At 46.1% G+C, this 18,377-nt stretch overlaps 1 protein-coding gene across 1 annotated transcript in view; it reads right to left on the reverse strand.

Moving 5' to 3' along the window:
• LRRK1 (leucine-rich repeat kinase 1) overlaps nt 1-18,377 on the reverse strand; it is a 102,558-nt gene that overhangs the window by 71,893 nt on the left and 12,288 nt on the right. Inside the window, exons 4-10 of the mRNA XM_015417967.1 lie at nt 16,986-17,165; nt 14,069-14,217; nt 13,335-13,561; nt 11,381-11,508; nt 7,778-7,941; nt 5,185-5,322; nt 556-668 (exon numbers count right to left, since the gene is read on the reverse strand). Coding sequence (XP_015273453.1) covers nt 556-668; nt 5,185-5,322; nt 7,778-7,941; nt 11,381-11,508; nt 13,335-13,561; nt 14,069-14,217; nt 16,986-17,165 — 1,099 coding nt within the window. The remainder of the gene's footprint in view (nt 1-555; nt 669-5,184; nt 5,323-7,777; nt 7,942-11,380; nt 11,509-13,334; nt 13,562-14,068; nt 14,218-16,985; nt 17,166-18,377) is intronic.

Genomic DNA, 18,377 nt, shown 5'->3' on the forward strand with positions numbered 1-18,377 from the left:
CCCTTGTCGTGAAAAACAGATCTGCCCCCCCCCCCCAAAAAAATAGCTAGCAATCCAAAACAGTCCAGTGGAGCCTGAGCGGTGGGTGTTGCCTTCTGACACTCTTCCGGTGATGTCAGGGGGTGTGGCATATCCAAATCAGTTATGCTAATGAGCTCCTGCACCTCTTTTTCTACGAAATGACCCCTAGGGGGCTGCTTAGTGATTGTTTTATGCTGTTTTTATAGACTTGGCTTGTTGTGAATATCTTCTTGTATATGGATAATTGATTATGCTTTTTTACCATTTTAAGTTGTTCTTTATTTTTTAAGCTGCTTCAAGCTGAGTTATGCTAATGAGCACCTGCACCTCATTTTCAACGAAATGACCCCTGGGGGGGCTGCTTAGTGATTGTTTTATGTTGTTTTTACAGTCTTGGCTTGTTGTTAATATCTTCTTGTATATGGATAATTTATTATGCTTTTTTACAATTTTGTTCTTTATTTTTTAAGCTGCTTCAAGCTAGACTCTGGAGAGGCGGCATGGAAATTCCATAAGTGAAATAAACAAACTCACTTCCCAAGCTGGTTCTTCGAGAGATCCAAAGTCTTCAGTTGCCTGCAGGACCACTTTTCTTGGGAAGGTAAGACGGTTAACTGATTTCCTGAAAGTTTCAATGATACCAAAGCCTAAAAGGGAAAGGGACATGGTTGAAGAGCCAATGGTGTTTTGTTTTTGTTTTTTTTGGGGGGGGAGTTGTCTGTTCCAGTACATTTCAATGGAGCCATTTTAGACTCACACAATACAGTTTACCTACTTTTCTTACAGTTATATCCCACTTTTCCAATCAGAACTGCTTTCCAAAGCATCTTACAACAGCTGACCCAGCAGAAATCAAACGGAATAAGTCAAAAAAAGGAAGAATTAAAAGAGCAGCAAATAATAATTTTTAAAAATCTAGATCTCCAACTATCTCCCTGAGAACCTTTTCCACAACGGATTCATGATTCATACAATGATATCAATGAGCATTAAGCAACTCTTCTTTGCAGTGTCAAGGCCCTTGCCCCAAGGAGATTACATTCAAGTCAACATTGGGTTCTTCTGGAATTGAAATATGAATTTCTGGGGAAGTTCTACCCAGCTTGTTGGATTCCATTTGCCCCCAGTCAAAATGAAGACTGTTTGCTAACGTCTTCATTGCCATCTCTCCGATATTACATACTATAACATCATCTATATGTAATATTACATATTTTCTCCCATCCCATCACAGTCAGTCTGTGTCACTGGTTTTGTAGTCTACTGCAAAAATACAAAAATCCATAACATCTTGTTAAGTCGCTCGCTTAACAAAGCAGTCGGAGAGTGATTCAGCAAGAACACAGCTTTATTCTTCAACTCGAACACAACTCCAACACGGATCAACATCTGATAGCCAGAACAGCCTTTACATTGCAGCTGTCCTGCTTTTAAACTCTCCCGGCTAATGTAGCCACACCCACTGTACAAATACCAACCAATAAGGTTGTTCACATAAGGACCAATCACGGATGTTCCCGCTCAGGGAGCTTGCTAGAAGGTGATTGGTTAGGTGCTTCCTGGGCTAGTAACACGATTGGATGGATTTAGATCCTAGCCCAGGACGAAGCTTTACATTACACTTCAATTAGATGTTTCACAACATATGCATTCAAGGCAGCTTTGAATAAACTACACATTTGTAGATTTTCAGTCAAAGAAGGACAAGCCTTTCTTGCAAGGCTTTGCTGGAGAGAAGCGGCAAGCTTGCTAAGGGCTCCGGTTTCTAAAAGTCGGATTTCATTACGCTGAGCAAGACTGGGCTAGTCGAAAGTCAGAGAGCGGGGAAATAGATGCCACAGGAGAACCATCTAGTGTTCAGACGGCTGGCCTCTTCCCATATTTCAGGGAATCAAAGCAATTTTACTAATCAGTGTGGATTTAGTGCTGGTTAACTTGAATTCTATACTATGTAACCCGGAGGAACTGGGTGGCCAGTTTACATGGTCAACTGCAACTCCGGCATGGTCATCTCAGTCTCCTCCTGGGTCACATGGAGCATGTATGCAGTTTACAGGAAATAAATGCATTAACTGGTACATAGGACAGCTGCAATCAAGAGATATTGGGGGTACAATTCTTCACCCTCTTTCACTACATCAAATGCATATGAACCTAGCTGCTTATCAGAATGGCCGTTAAACTTGTGTAAAAGAGGGCTAATTAAAGAGTTCCTCAACTTAGTCTAAGAATCACAATAAAGCAAAATACGAGATAAACATTCAGGAGCTCTAGATCTACATGGACAAAGTCTTTCCTGATGAGGAAGAGAAGAAGAGAAGAAGAGATTGGATTTATATCCCGCCCTTCACTACCCAAAGGACTCTCAGAGCGGCTCACAAACCCCTTTCCCTTCCCCTCCCCACAACAGACACCCTGTGAGGTGGGTGGGGCTGAGAGAGCTCTGACAGAAGCTGCTCTTTTTCAAGGAGAGCTCTTATCTGAACTACGGCTTGCCCAAGATCATCCAGCCAGGTGCAAGTGGAGGAGTGGGGAATCAAACCCGGTTCTCCCAGATTAGAGTCCGTGCACTTAACCACTACGCCAAACTGGCTCTTTTATGCCAGACAGGACTGTTGGAGGCAGAACATTGAACCTGTGAGCATAAAAGCACTGTGGATTTTGCAGGGACCTGGGGTGCAAGGAATAAGTAGCTAGAACCCCATAACCAGGCACTATATCATATACAAGTGAGCAGGGCTATTTTGGGGCAGGAACGCACAGGAACGGAGTTCCAGCTGGCTCCCAAGTTGGCCACGCCCAGCAGGAACCTCATTAGCATAATAGACCACACCCAACAGCAGGAACTCATTAGGATTGGCTACATTAGGGGTGTGTGGCCTAACATGCAAAAAGCCCTGGGTTTTGACAACAAACAAGGTAAACAGAATAAGAAGCAAAAGGTGGGTGTGGCTGGATGACCACACTTCTGCTAACACATGGGGCGTGGCCTAATATGCTAATGAGCTGTACTGTCAGGGGTGTGGCCTAATATGTTAATGAGTTTCTGCTGTTGGGTGTGGCCTATTATGCTAATGAGTTTCTGCTGTTGGGTGTGGCCTATTATGCTGAGTTCCTGCTGGGCTTTTTCTACAAAAAAAGCCCTGAAAGTGGGGAACAGGCCCTCTTAGCTAATGAGTATAAAGTTTGTCTCTCAGTATCCAAGAGCCTCTGGTGCAGCACTCTACAAGCTTGTTGTTTCTCCAGCATGAAAACAAGTCAGTCAAGTGACATGCCAATTGACTTGATTTCCCGCAAAATTAAAGGTGACCAATTGCCTGAAAGAGAGTCAGACAACGTAATACGCACAAGACTAGGGTATTGAGATATAAAGTGGAGGCGCAGCCCAAACTTCGAGGCCTGAAGCCAGGCTTTCATGTGACCCTAGGCATGGCAAGTCACGAGGAGGATGCAGCTGGCCTCCTCCTCTTCGCATCAACTCAAGTTTTCAAAAAGCTTCTCCCAACGGCTGCTGTGAATCACATCACAGGAAACAGGAAAGAGGTTAGTCTGCTGCACCGGTGGGTTCTGGGAGAGAGCGCGATTGGCCAGACTCTGAGACAGCTGTCCCTCCACCATCACCTGACAGGGCAGAGAGCCAGTTTGGTGTCGTGGTTAAGTGCGCGGACTCTAATCTGGGAGAGCCGGGTTTGATTCCCCACTCCTCCACTTGCACCTGGCTGGATGACCTTGGGCAAGCCATAGTTCTGATAAGAGATGTTCTCTCAAGAGCAGTTCTCTCAAGAGCTCTCTCAGCCCCACCGACCTCACAGGGTGTCTGTTGTGGGGAGGGGAAGGGAAAGGAGATTGTAAACCGCTCTGAGACACCTCCAGGTAGTGAAGGGCAGGGTATAAATCAAATCTCTTCTTATTCTTCTCTTCTCTCAACACTTGGGCTCTACCTGAGAGGAGGACAGAGCGGCAGCCTTCTCCCTTCTGTCTTCTGATTTAGCATGCTGCTACAAGTCGAGTGCAAGGTAACATCTGAACTGAACAGAACTGCTGTCAGTTCTAGCCCTCGCTGGTGTGAGCTACCAGCCGTGTCCCCAGCTCGCCGTCCACCCAGCGGTTCGAAAGCTTCGGCGTGTAGATAAAATGGGTACCACTCCTTAGAGAGGGTGGGCACACTAACCCCCCCCCTCGGTGGGGGAGGGGTTAGCCGGCGAAACGGAATGTCCAGCTCGTAAGCTTGGAAGCCTGGAAAGATCTCTTTGGCATTAAGAAGCCTGCGATGGGCCAATCTGGCCAGGCGGTGGCAGTGCGACGCTGCAACTCGAAGCAGTCCTGGAAAAACTGACGTCATCAAGCCAAGCCGAGTGAATGCCGTCTGGAACACGTCTAAGTCTACAGCTGAACAAAACCCACGTCGGCTGCAAACGTGTGCGACTTTAAAAAAGATTTATATGTTGTCCTCCCTTACCCCCTACAAATCATTGTTAGTCCCTTGTTAATATGTGTAACTGTAAATCGCTCAGAGCCAGCAGCTCTGCAGGATTGAGCGATTAATAAATCGAAAGATATCATCATCATCATCATCATCATCATCATCATCATCATCATTAATAAGGTGAGGACTGGGGTGTTCAAATGACCACCTGGTCACAACCTGGTCAGTCTAAGCCACCCCACTGGGTCGTTTTGGTGGGAACAAAACAAGGAGGGAAGAATCATGTATCCTGCCCCAAACTCTTTGGCAGACAGGTGGGATTAAATGGTGATGAAAACAGGAAGACGTAGCAGCCCCCATGTTTACCTGAGTGCCAGAGATGCTGTATCTATTTGCGTTCTGGTTACAGCCTGTCAAGAATCCAGATCTACAGCACAGCACCAGTTGTGAGTACATGGCACCGTGGGTGAAATTCTGCACTTGATGGGAACCCAGTGTCACAACATTGTCTGAATGGCACGAAATAGGCTCTGCAGGTACCTTCATTTTAGCAAGCTGAAGTTTTGCAAATGTTGTCCACGGAATCCTTTATGTACCAGACCCCTTCAGAGAACTAAACTCGACTGAACCTCTTTACTACCCAATGATGACAGCAAGAAATCATTGCCTTCTGGGGGGTTGGGAGGCTTACCTGAATCTACTTTTTCAGATACAGGTAGAGATTTCCACACACTTACTTCAAGCTGGAAGAGGCACTGGGGGACTTCGCTCAGGGCATTTTCAGAAAAATCGACTTCCTTCAGATGATTTTTCCAGAAAACAGCCAAGGTATCTGGTAGGGACTCCAAGGCATTTTTAGCTGCTTTGCAACATTTCTAGAAACACAAGGAAAATAAATTGTTCATATTCAGCTAGAATTCTCCATGCTCAAAAACACAACATTCAGGTTTTGTTTTTAAAGATTCTAGCCCTCAAGAATGCCAAAAAAGCATACAGGCACTGTGCACAGCTATTTATTCTTTTCCCCAGACAACATAAATATACATTAGTTTATGTGTGGCCAGTTTGGTGTAGTGGTTAAGTGCACGGACTCTAATCTGGGAAAACCGGGTTTGATTCCCCACTCCTCCACATACAGCTGCTGGGTGACCTTGGGTCAGTTACAGTTCTCTCAGAGCTGTTCTCTCAAGCAGTTCTAGCACAGCTGTTCTTGAAAAAGAGCAGTTTCTGTCAGAGCTCTCTCAGCCCCGCCGACCTCACAGGGTGTCTGTTGTGGGGAGGGGAAGGGAAAGGAATTTGTAAGCCTTTCTGAGACTCCTTTGGGTAGTGAAGGGAGGGGTATAAATCCAATCTCTTCTCTTCTTCTTTACAAAATTCAGCTTTTACCTTTGCAGAGAATTTGGGTTACCCTGGAAATAAGCTTCATTTTTTTTAAACTTGGAACATAGTAGGTCATAAAGTTACCTTCGCCTTGACAGGCTAGTTTTCTGCACAGAGGGTTCCCACCTCCACAAAGGAGCATTCCCACAAACCTGGGAAAGGTGCACTACATGATTCTTATTCATGTACTTCATTTACTTGTGTGTCAAGCGCCGTCAAGTCACTTCTGATTTATGGAGACCCTATGACTTCATTTGTACCCCGCCTCATTCTAGCACTGTATCCACACAACCACCCACCCTGTTAGGCTGAGAGTGGGTGACTGACCCATGGCCACCCAGCAAGCTTCACTGACAGAGTGGAGATTCGAATCTGGGTCTTTCAGATCCTAGTTCAACACTCTAACTGCCAGTTTTTTTTTTTCATGGTGGTACTCACCAGTACTGAGCACCGGCACCTTTTGGTAAGGCTATCCCAAGTCCTGAGGGTTGGAATAGGTGGACATTGATGCAACTTTATATATGAGTACCGGCAGGGCTCTTTTTGTAGCAGGAACTCCTTTGCACCCCCTAATGTAGCCAATCCTCCAAGAGCTTACAGGAGCTCTTGGAGGATTGGCTACATTAGGGGTGTGTCGCTTAATATGCAAATGAGTACCTGCTACAAAAAGAGCCCTGATACCGACACTTTTTTCCTTTTTTCTACCAAAAAGCACTGCTAACCACTAACCACATTCTCTGGCAACTGTATATCAGTTCCTGTTTCAAAGTCAGTGGGTTACTTCAACCAGCTTTTTTCCACTGATGAGAAAGGGAGGAGGGTGTTCCCTTTGAGCACCAAAAAGTGTATGCTGGGGATTGTGGGACTGGCATGAACAAAAGCCACATGGGATGGGGGTCCGAAGTAAGGAAGGTGATTCGCTGAGACTGAGTGAAAAACCTGGCTGAGCCAACCCATTGTGTTTAGAATGGTTTTCTAACCAGATCTGGGTTGATGGCAGGGGTCATTTCCTGCAGGAGCGCACAGGAGCGGAGCTCCGGCAGTAAAGAGCCCAGGGGGCGGGCACATGCAACAAGTCCCAACCCCCTGCTCCCAGCAGCCCTCAGTCAGTTCAAGAAGCAGCCAGGTAAGTTGCAGCGCGCCCGGCCATCCAGCACAGTCCCGTGTGAGCTTTAAGACCAAGTTTTGTTCAGGTACAAGCTCTCCCTCCTCTGCGAGGACAGATCTGCACGTCCCCCCCCCCAAACAGCTAGCAATCCAAAACAGTCCAGTGGCACCTTTAAGACCAAGTTTTATTCAGGTACAAACTCTCCTCTGCGAGGACAGACCTGCACGTTCCCCCCTCCCCCAATAGCCAGCAATCCAAAACAGTCCAGTTGAACCTGAGCGGTGGGTGTTGCCTTCTGACACACTTCCGGTGATGTCAGGGGGTGGTGCATAGTTATGCAACTAAGTTATGCAAATAAGTTATGCTAATGAATTATGCTAATGAGCTCCTGCACCTCTTTTTCTACGAAATGACCCCTGGTTGATGGGATTCCAACTAGAATCACAGCTGGAATTAGAACTGAAGAGCTGAGCCAGAATCAAACTGGCTAAAAACAAACCAACTCTGCCCTGTTGGCCAGGTAAATTTAGGTTGCTGGAACAAGCCCAACACCACCCCTTAAGATCCAGGATCTTCTACTGTGCCAAGTCTAGTGTAGTGATTAGCATGTCGGACTAGGATCTGGGAGATCCAGGTTCGAATCCCCACTCTGACGTGGAGGCCTGACGGGTGACCTCGGGCCACTCACACACACTCAGCCTAACCTACATTACAGGGTGGTTGTGAGGATAAAACGGATGAGAGGAGACTGAAGTCAGCCACTTTGGATCTCCCCTGGGGAGAAGAGCAGGGCTAAATTGAGTCGATAAATAAAACAAGTAACTTAACAAAGCCGTACTTACCAAGGGGCAAACCCAGGGCGGAGGGAACACTTTCAGATTATTCTTGGACACATTCAGGATGTTCAGAGATTTCAAATTGTGGAGAAACTGAGTGGGTAGCTCCACCAACCGGTTGTCCGAGACATCCAGCTCACTCAGTTTCCTTAACCCTATCCAGTTAGTTGCTAGAAAAAACAAAAACAAAACCCAAACACACAGAACAAATTTTTGTTAGAGGCTCTAATTTAGGGCCAATTAGGAGCTGCGGTGGCTCAAGTGGTTAAGACGCTGAACTGCAGGCTGTGGAAGGTCAGTAGTTCAGCAGTTCGAGACCCGGGTGCCGCATGATGGGGTGAGCTCCCATCTCTAGTTCCAGCTCCTGCCAACCTAGCAGTTCGAAAGCAAGAAATTGCAAGTAGATAAATAGGGACCACTTCGGTGGGAAGGTAACAGCGTTCCGTGCGCCTTGATGTTTAGTCATGCTGGCCACATGACCACGGAAACGGCTTCGGACAGCGCTGGCTCTTCGGCTTTGAAACAGAGATGAGCACCGCAGCCCTAGAGTCGGACTCAACTGGATTTCGAGCAAGGGAACCTTTACCTTTACCTTGAGAGGAGCTGGTGTCCTCTCTCCTGGGCAGTGAGGTCTCCCTTAGCTATTGTCGGAGCTCTCGATGCGGTTGAGCGAGTGTGCTGGCTTTTGAACAGGGGCTCCAGAGCGGCGCACCACTTAAACGTTAATGCCTTGCAAGGGTTGTGAATGCATCTATAAATAAAACTGGCTTCAAACAACTCAAATGAGGAAGATGCAAGTCCAGTAGCACCTGAGAGACCGGCAAGATTTCCAGGGGATAAGCTTTTGCAAGTCAAAGTGGAGCTTATTCCACAGAAATCTGTAAGGTGCCACTGGACTCGAATGTTGCTGTTCTACTTCAGACCAGCAGAGCTACCCACCTGAAATCATTTGACTGGCCTACTTAAGACAGCTTTGGCCTAAATTATCCAGGCTATGTTATTTATTTATACCGCAGTCTACCGAAGGCCAGGCTGGGAGGCCGGAAAGGGAAAGATGGAACACTGGAGTGTGTTTGGGAAAAGAAGGGATAGGAAAGAGAACGTTGGGGGATCTGAAAGAGATGTGGCAGCCAGGAAGAAAGGTGGGTGAGGAGAAGGATTGGGGGAGCAGAGCCCAGCTGTGAAGACAGCCTGAGGTGGCTTCAGCCTAGGAAAGTCAACAGTGAACAATAGTTAAGAGACAAACTGAGGGAAATAAGGTTCTGAAGCCACAAAGAGAAGATTGTGGGGCATTTTAATGTATTTTTTAAATTGTTGTTGTTTTATTTACACTGTAAGCTGCCTTGAGGAGCTGTGGTGGCTCAAGTGGTTAAGGTTGGTAGTTCAGCAGTTCGAGACCCGGGTGCCGCAAGACGGAGTGAGCTCCCGTCTCTAGTTCCAGCTCCTGCCAACCTAGCAGTTTGAAAGCAAGAAATTGCAAGTAGATCAATAGGGACCACTTCGGTGGGAAGGTAACAGCGTTCCGTGCGCCTCGGTGTTTAGTCATGCCGGCCACATGACCACGGAAACGTCTTCGGACAGCGCTGGCTCTTCGGCTTTGAAACGGAGATGAGCACCGCAACCCTAGAGTCGGATTCGACTGGCTTTCGAGCAAGGGAACTTTAACCTTTACCTTTTTAAGCTGCCTTGAGTTCCTCAAGGTAGAAAATGGCACCTTTATGACCAACAAAGTTTTATTCAAAGCTTTCATGTCCAAAGAATAAAACTTTGTTGGTCTTAGAGGTGCCTTACTGGACTCAAAATTTGTTCTGCTGCTTCAGACCAAAACGGCTGCCCACCTGGATTTTTCTTCACAGTAGAAAGGTGGCTAATAAATGTTTTATATAGATAAAGTAAATAATTAAGATGTGCAAGGCTCTCTTCTCATCTTAACGCTGGCATCTGTGCTGTGACACAACTCCCCTTGCGGGAATACGGAGAAACTCCGGATCAAATAGACAAAGATACATCCTTCTACATCCTTTTCAGTTTAGAAAACAGACAAAAGGGGGGGGGGGAATGATAGAGGTTTCTAAAACTATGCCCAGGGTAGATACAGGGGACAGAGAGAACTTTTCCTCCTTCTCACAAAACACTTGAACTTGAAGGCACCCATGATAGGCAGTAGATTCACGACAGATTTCTTTACAGAGAGAGTGATTAAAATCGGACCGGCCGAGAGTTGGGGCACCCTCTCCCGACCTTCGGCGGGGTACCACTGGTGCCCATGTGGGAGGTTAGGAGTTTGGGTGTGCTCCTGGACTCCTCGTTAACGATGGAGGCCCAGGTGGCAGCCACTGCCAAGTCAGCCTTTTACCATCTGCGGCTGGCCCGGCAGTTGGTTCCCTATCTCAACCACGAAGACCTGGCCACTGTGATCCATGCGACGGTCACCTCGAGGCTGGACTACTGTAACGCTCTCTACTTGGGGCTGCCTCTGTCGCAAATCCGGAAGCTGCATCCAGTGCAGAATGCTGCAGCTAGGCTGTTGATGGGCCTCTCCAGGCGAGACCACATCCGGCCTGTGCTGCAAGCGCTGCGCTGGCTGCCAATAGCATACCGGATTCGCTTCAAAGTGCTGGTGCTCACCTTTAAAGCCCTGAATGGCCTACCTAAGGGACCACCTCTTCCCATATGTTCCCTCAAGAGCACTGCGATCGGGGAATTTCCACCGCCTGGAAGTTCCAGGCCCCCGAGTCGTGAAGTTTGCCCACACCAAAGCTAGGGCGTTTTCGGTGGCGGCTCCTACCTGGTGGAATGAGCTCCCGGAGGAGATCCGGGCTCTGCGTGACCTTGTACAGTTCCGTAGGGCCTGTAAGACGGAGCTCTTCTGCCAGACCTTTGAGTAGGAGCCGCCGCCGCCACTATTCCACCACTGAGATTTCATCATCCATCTACCTCATTATTGAGGGGGGTAGATGTCGCCCGACTGAACTGGGGAAATATCACTCCTGGCACTCATGCTATTAAGAAAACTGGCCGCCTATGTGGGATCTTGTGCATCTTGGTCATTTCTATGTAGATTATTGGAGCACCGAATTTTATCATGTATGTTAACATTGTTTTATTGTTTTAAAATTTTAAACCTGGCATTGCCGTTTGTTAGCCCCCCTGAGCCACTGGGTAGGGCGGGATATAAATCCCAAAATAAATAAATAAATAAATGTGGCACTCGCCACCAGACGATTTAGTGATGGCCACAGGCATAGACAGCTTAAAAACGGGATTGGAGAAATCCATGGAGGACTGGTCTAGCAGTTCTTCTAGCAGAAGAACTGGTTGGCCACCATGTGAGACAGGATGCTGGATTAGATGGACCTGATCCGATCCAACAGGGCTCTTCTTATGTCCATTGAAGTCTGTAGCGTTTAGAAAGGTCACCTCTGTTTAGGACTGCACAGAGGGTGACTTACACTGGATAAGGGACTGCTCTTTTCAGCACCAGTCCCCTGGTTCCACGTAACCTGACACACCGTCTTGACAGTTTTATCCCAAATTCGTAAGAGAAGAAAAACAGCCCACCCCTAGCAGGATGGCTTAAGTCAATCAGAAGTTGCAGGGCACACCCACCGTTCTCCTCTTCAAATAACCTTTCCAGGTAATTTTTGGTAGCAACGACCCTTTGGAGTCGGGAAAGGTGCAAGAATCCCGAAGGAAGGCTCTGGAACCTGTTGGCGGACACGTCGATCTCAAGTAACCTGTGGATTAAAAAGTTTAAAAAGCGAAATAAAAGATCTACAGGGGGAAAATAAAGAACTGGAAAGAGCACCCTGGGCCATGAGGCCCCGCCCATACAACTACACAATGTTATTTATGGGTCCTCTTAGAATCCTGTGGACCAGACTGGGAAGTCAGTGTTGAAATGTAATACCCAGGTATGCAGAAGCCCCAATTTGAATTGGGATCATAGCATGCCATTTTCCAGACATGAAATATCTCAAGTAACCTGTGGATTAAAAAGTTAAAAAAGCGAAATAAAAGATCTACAGGGGAAAAATAAAGAACTGGAAAGAGCACCCCGGGCCATGAGGCCCCGCCCACACTAACTACACAATGTTATTTATGGGTCCTCTTAGAATCCTGTGGACCAGACTGGGAAGTCAGTGTTGAAATGTAATACCCAGGTATGCAGAAGCCCCAATTTGAATTGGAATTATAGCATGCCATTTTCCAGAAATGAAATGGCCTCATGGAGTTGCTGTTTACTCCTATTGGGGAAGTCTGCATAAGCTTCGCCAAAGGGGCAAATGCCAGCTCCGTAGGGCCCTGACCTGGATCTCATCATATCTCAGAAGCTAAGCAGGGTCGGCCCCGGTTAGTACTTGGATGGGAGACCACCAAGGAAGTCCAGGTTTGCTCTGAAGAAGCAGGCAATGAGGCCACCTCTCTTCATCTCTTGCCTTTGAAAACCCTATAAGATCACCATAAATTGGCTTTGACTTGATAGTACTTTTGACTTTCCACCACCAGGGGCATTTCAGGTTGGGAAAATGGCTTTGGGGGGGGAGAAACAGGATTAAGCCCATCATTGTTCCGAATCAGGGTCCCAGGCAATGCTCCCTCTAAGCTGTGGAGTCTTGTGAGCAAAAATTCTACTTTGTGAGCTACTGGCATTAAAGTTGTGAGCAAGCAGTTTGGCTACTGTATAAATTAGTTTGCTCTGGAGCCCATCCTTCCTGAGCTAGGACAAAAATGTGTGAGCTGGAGGCTAAAAAACTGTGAGCTAGCTCACACTAACTCAGCTTAGAAGGAACACTGGTCCCAGGCATCCAGAAATGATGTTTCAGTACAGAACTCTATGGCCTCTACGCCCTGATGTTGGCCTTCCAGTGGAATTGGTTGGTCACTGTGTGAGACAGGATGCTGGACTAGATATACCACTGGTATGATCAAGCAGGGCTCTCCTTATGGTCTTAAAAGCCACCGTGCACATCTGGTCAACAGGACATGGGAGCAACCCCATAAAACACATAGAGTGGTCAGTCTCCAAGCCACCCAGGCAAGGTCCTGTTCTCATCCTCTAAGGTTCCGATTGAGAAGACTCTACACTTCAACCACTTATTGCAAGACACGAGGAAAGGCCCGAGGGACATAACACACACACCAAACGTGCAAAGCTTGTCTTGAGGTTCAAACTGGGGAGAAGTCGGGTAGGGAAGCTTCCCCCTCCCTTACAATGAGTAACTGAGGTTGTTCTCAGCTTGTTTCCATGCAAAACATTGTCAAAAATCAGTCGCAAGCGCCCTGACCTGGCTAGCCCAGGCAAGCCCGATTTCGTCCGATCTCAGAAGCAAAGCAGGGCCGACCCTGGCAAGTATTTGGGTGGGAGACCTCCTGGGAATACCAGGGCCGGGAGGCCAGAGGGAGGCTATCTAGCCACTTCCCTAAACGACCTCCGTGCCCCAGTAGGAGTCACCAGAGATCGCCATGACTTCCAGGCACAGGAACACACACACACAAAACACAAAAAATACCAAAAAGAAAATCAGTAGCAGGTGGCAGTTCTAAGGACACGGGCGCATACTTTGAACAGAGGATGCCATCTGAAGACTGTACGTCGGCGATCTCATGCAGTCGGTTATCGGCAAGGTTTAGCTTCTGGATATTTATCAGCCCCCATGGGATCACAGATGGGAGGGCGGTCAAGCAGTTGGCCGAGAGGTCGAGCTCAGTTATTTGGGGGGAAATATCCATCAGCCAATCCAGTTCCACCCAAGGGAGACGGAGGTTCGACCAGTTCACATGCAGAGCCTGGAGAGGAAAGAAAGGAAGAGGCTTTTAAACAGGATTCATCCATTCAAATCAGATGAAAAAGTGCCCATTTTTTCCTGCCACTCACAAAAGTCAGACTTCTAAGACTTTGGGCTGCAGGCAGAGACATGCACGGGCAACTGATTTCACAATATTAACAAAGGGCTTTGGATTCTTCTTTCCTTTTTTTTTTTTTTTTTTGCCATTCAGGGTGTTTCGATATCGGAAGGCACCACATTTGTTTATTTCATTTAAACCCACCTTTTTCTCCAACGGAAACCCAAAGCAGCTTCCATCATTCTCCCGTCCTCCATTTTATCCTCACAACAACCCTGTGAGGTAGGTCAAGCTGAGAGCGCGTGACTGGCCCAAGGTCACCCAGCGAGCTTTTATGGCAGAGTGGGGAGCTGAACCTGGGTCACCTGGATCCTAGTCCAACATTTTAACCATTGCACCACCCTGGCTTCCCCAAATGCCTGCTTTCCCAACATGCCCACAGCTCCTTACTGGTACTGCTGGAGCACTCCTGGTCGACGCTGCTGTTTCAATGAAGTATTTGCGTAGAAGTTTCTTGCTCTCACCAGGGCAGTCCATCAGGATGTAGGAACAAAAAAAGGCTCCGTTCTGGAGCAAAAAGGCAGCTACGTCCTCATGCCCTGCCAAAGGAAGCAGAGAACACGTTCACAAGAAAGACAAGCCATGTGTGTGTAGGCCTGGTGTATATTAAGGCCCCAAAGCGCAGTCCCACCCTTAATTCTATGGAAATGTTTCACTGTCTTTTTAAGCAAAAAGCTTGTGAACAAATTTTTTTATGCTTTTGTATATATTTTAGACTTCACGTTCCTGGGATCCCAGATCACCACAGACTGACAGCAGCCATGAAATTAAAAGACGCCTGCTCCTTGGGAGGAAAGCGATGGCGAACCTAAACAGCATGATAAAAACTAGAGACATCACCCTGCCAACAAAAGTCCGCATGGTCAAAGCAATGGTATTCCCAGTAGTCATGTATGGCTGCGAGAGTTGGACTATAAGGAAGGCCGAAAAATAGATTCTTTTGAACTATGGTGCTGGAGGAGACTCTTGAGAGTCCCTTGGACTGCAAGAAGATTAAATCAATCAATCCTAAAAGAAATAAACCCTGACTGTTCCCTGGAAGGCCAGATAATGAAACTGAAGCTCAAATACTTTGGCCACCAAATGAGAAGGGAGCACTCACTGGAGAAGACCCTGATGCTTGGAAAGATTGAAGGTCAAAGAAGACAGGGACGGCAAAGGATGAGATGGTTAGACAGTGTCATAGATGCAACGAACTGAAATTGAGCAAACTTCAGAGGACAGCGGAAGACAGGAAGGCCTGGCGTGATCTGGTCCATGGGGTTGCGAAGAGTCGGACTCGACTGTGCGACTGAACAACAGCAAATATATTTTAGCTTTGGTTTTAATATTTTTTGCCGGTTTTAATGGTTTTTAAATGCAATTTTATTATGTATGTTTTAATTTGTTCGCTGCCTCGGCAGCCCTTATGAGGGTAGAATGGCAGAGTATAAATTTTGATAGATAAATACTTAAATAAATAAAATGAAGCAAAGAAATAAGCTTGTTTCCCATAGCTTGGCTGTTTTGATCTCCCACATTTCTCCCTCATGGAATCGCAAAGTGACTTATAACAATATTCTCCCCTCCTTCGTTTTAGCCTCACAGTGACAACCCTGGGAGGCAGGTTAGGCGGTGAGAGCGCGTGACTGATCCAAGGCACCCCAGTGAGCCTTCATGGCAGAGTGTGGATTTGAACCCAGATCTGACACTCCAGCCATGATATCATACTGGCCCAAGGAAACGGAGCTTCTCAATAGGCCCCTTAGAGGTCCCATCTGGCCTGCCAGGAGAGGGCAAAGCTTCAATACCTTCGAAGCTTCATCATTTAAAGAAAATGTATACAAAATGTTTCATAGGTGGTACTGATCACCGGACAGAATTGTTAAATGTACAGCCACGATGTCTAAAAACTGTTGGAAATGTAAGACTAACATTGGAACCTTTTTCCATATATGGTGGAAATGTGGTAAAATGCAAAAAGTTTGGAGATCTGTTAAAAAGATAATACTAGAAATACTGAATTGTTATGAGCCAGAAGATAGATACTTGTTAACATATATCTTAACTTCCTCAAGAATACTGATAATCCGTTATTGGAAAACGGACAGACAACCCTCTAGACAGGAAATAGCTTGGAAATGGCTGTATACTGCAGAAATGGACAAATGAACTATGTTAATTCATGGAAAAGATGAAACTTTATTCCAAAAAAGATGGTTAAGAGTATACGTGGTGGGAAAATCACCTTAAGTAAAAGACTCCGAATGTATAAACCAATTTGTATGCATTTGGCTGTACAACATAATATAACTCTATAAATAAAATATTTTTAAAAATAGCTTCAAAGCTTCAATTTATGACCAAATCTGAGAGCCAGTTTTACATATTATGCATATTATGCAGAAGGAGAAGAAGAGATTGAATTTATACCCCACCCTTCACTCAAAGTCTCAGAGCAGCTTACAATCTCCTTTCCCTTCCCCTCCTCACAACAGACACCGTGAGAGGTAGGTGAGGCTGAGAGAGCTCTTTCGAGAACTGCTCATGAGAGAACAGCTCTGCAAGAACCAGATTAGAGTCCGTGCTCCTAACCACTGCACCAAACTGTGGATGCTAGCACTCCACAAATGACCATTTCAGACTGCAAATTATAATTTTTAGAATGCTTACCCATGTAAAAAAAAAAAACCCTCCCCAAATTTAATGAACTAGTATCAGAGGGAGGAATGTGTCACTTTCTCCCTGCTGTGCTAGCTTACTGCATGCAGGGAGGTTTTGACATTCAAAACTCTGACATGCACAACGCCATCCAAAGTGGTGCAATCCAAAATCCTACTATCACACTTTGCTGTCTCACGCCATCCAAAGTGGTGCAATCCAAAATCTTACTATCACACTTTGCTGTCTCAAATGTGTGCAATGGATAAAGTGATCCTTAGGACACAGAAGCCACTGAGTATTCCTGAACAGCAGATCATGTATTAGTCTGTTGCAGTGAAAACATTCCTTAGCCGTGCCTCTCACATGGGTATGAGGAGCACACCAGTGCTACTGTGCCAGGTTAGATGCCCCACCTCAACTCTACGCAGACACCCAGCAAATAGAGCAAGGTTAGGAGTTCCAATCTGGGTGCCAATGCAAAGACTGGGTGCAGCTCAGAAACTATGGATTTGGCTGTCTGAATGTGCCTCACGCTTAAAAGACAAATGTTTTCTTGTGCGATCCCAGACAGAGTTGCCTTGAAAGAAAAGGGGCTTTGTAGTCTCAGGTGCTTTGAAACAGAGAGGAGGCCCCTTTAAAGGGAATGACGCGCAGCCCTGTGTACCTGCTTGGATTGCTGCGTAGAGAGGCAGCCTGATGAGGGCTGGAAACTCGTTCTTTCGCACGGCGCAGCTGTCCGGGTCGGCGCTGTACATGCGGACCAAGAGCCGGACAACCTCTAGGTGACCCCGTTTGCAAGCGATGGCCAGCATCCAGTTCAAAAGCTGCAGGGAGTTGATGGGAGCTGTTGAGAAACAAACATGATCAGGCTGTTGGTCACACTTCTGACTTACCTGAACATTTTAGGCAGTTTTCACAGCACGGTGTCTTGTCTTAATTATCCTGTCTCCGTTGCACTGTTTTCTTATTTTATAATCCAGTTTTCTTGCCTTGTCTATGTATGTAAGATAGGGGTTTTTTTTGGTTCTTCCGTCTTGTAATCTTGCTTTATCGCATAGTTTGCTGTATATTGCCCTTTTTTTAGTACACCGGATTTTTTAGTACACCGGTTTGTGGCATGCATTATATTGCATTTTTAATGGTGCAAACCAGGCTATGCAGCATCAGCCTTGGTTAGTATTTGGATGGGAGACCACTAAGGAAGTCCAGGGTCGCTACACGGACGCAAGATGCATTATATTGCATTTTTAATGGTGCAAACCAGGCTATGCAGCATCAGCCTTGGTTAGTATTTGGATGGGAGACCACTAAGAATGTCCAGGGTCACTACACAGAGGCAAGCAATGGCAAACCACCTCTGAACATCTCTGAAAAGGTCTGAAAAGCCTACGGGGTGTCTCCATAAGTAGAGATGTAAAATTTCCGGAAATTTTGAAGCTCGGAAAAAAACCTGTTTTTTTCCCCGTTTTTTTCAGGGGGAAACAGAAATTTTCGGAAAAATTGAAAAAATGCTACATTGGCATTTCTTTTGTTTTTTTCTAGATTGAAAGTCATTCTGTTACTTTAGGAACATAAAATATGACTATGGACATTTTTACTTGGCATGAAATTATCACAACTAGCCTATTAAAAATATAGTGTATCCAAACAATTATTTCAAACAGAATACCCACCCACATGCAAAAACAAAACTGAAACCTTTTTCTTTTCTTGTGACAATAGCACCTCCTAAAGGAAGAAATGCATCTTGTTCTTGCATTGGAGAGTTCAGTTGGTAACCTAGGACTTGCTTGTCCTCCGTGCACAGAAATTAGATCAATCTGACACCATACATATTTTTTAGAAATGATTTGGGAAATATTTGAACACCTTGTCTTAAAATATTTTATTCATCTTGTTAAAATAAAACGTTCCATAATCATTTTTTTTTTCTTTTATCAATTTTTCGGAAAAAAACAAAAAGGCTTCAGGAAAAAAAACGGAAAAAACCCGTTTTCCCCCCGAATTTTTCCGGTTTTTTTCCGGGCCTTCACATCTCTATCCATAAGTCCGATGT

Source organism: Gekko japonicus, unplaced genomic scaffold, assembly GCF_001447785.1.
Source record: "Gekko japonicus isolate JY-2015 unplaced genomic scaffold, Gekko_japonicus_V1.1 scaffold924, whole genome shotgun sequence".
NCBI lineage: Eukaryota > Metazoa > Chordata > Lepidosauria > Squamata > Gekkonidae > Gekko > Gekko japonicus.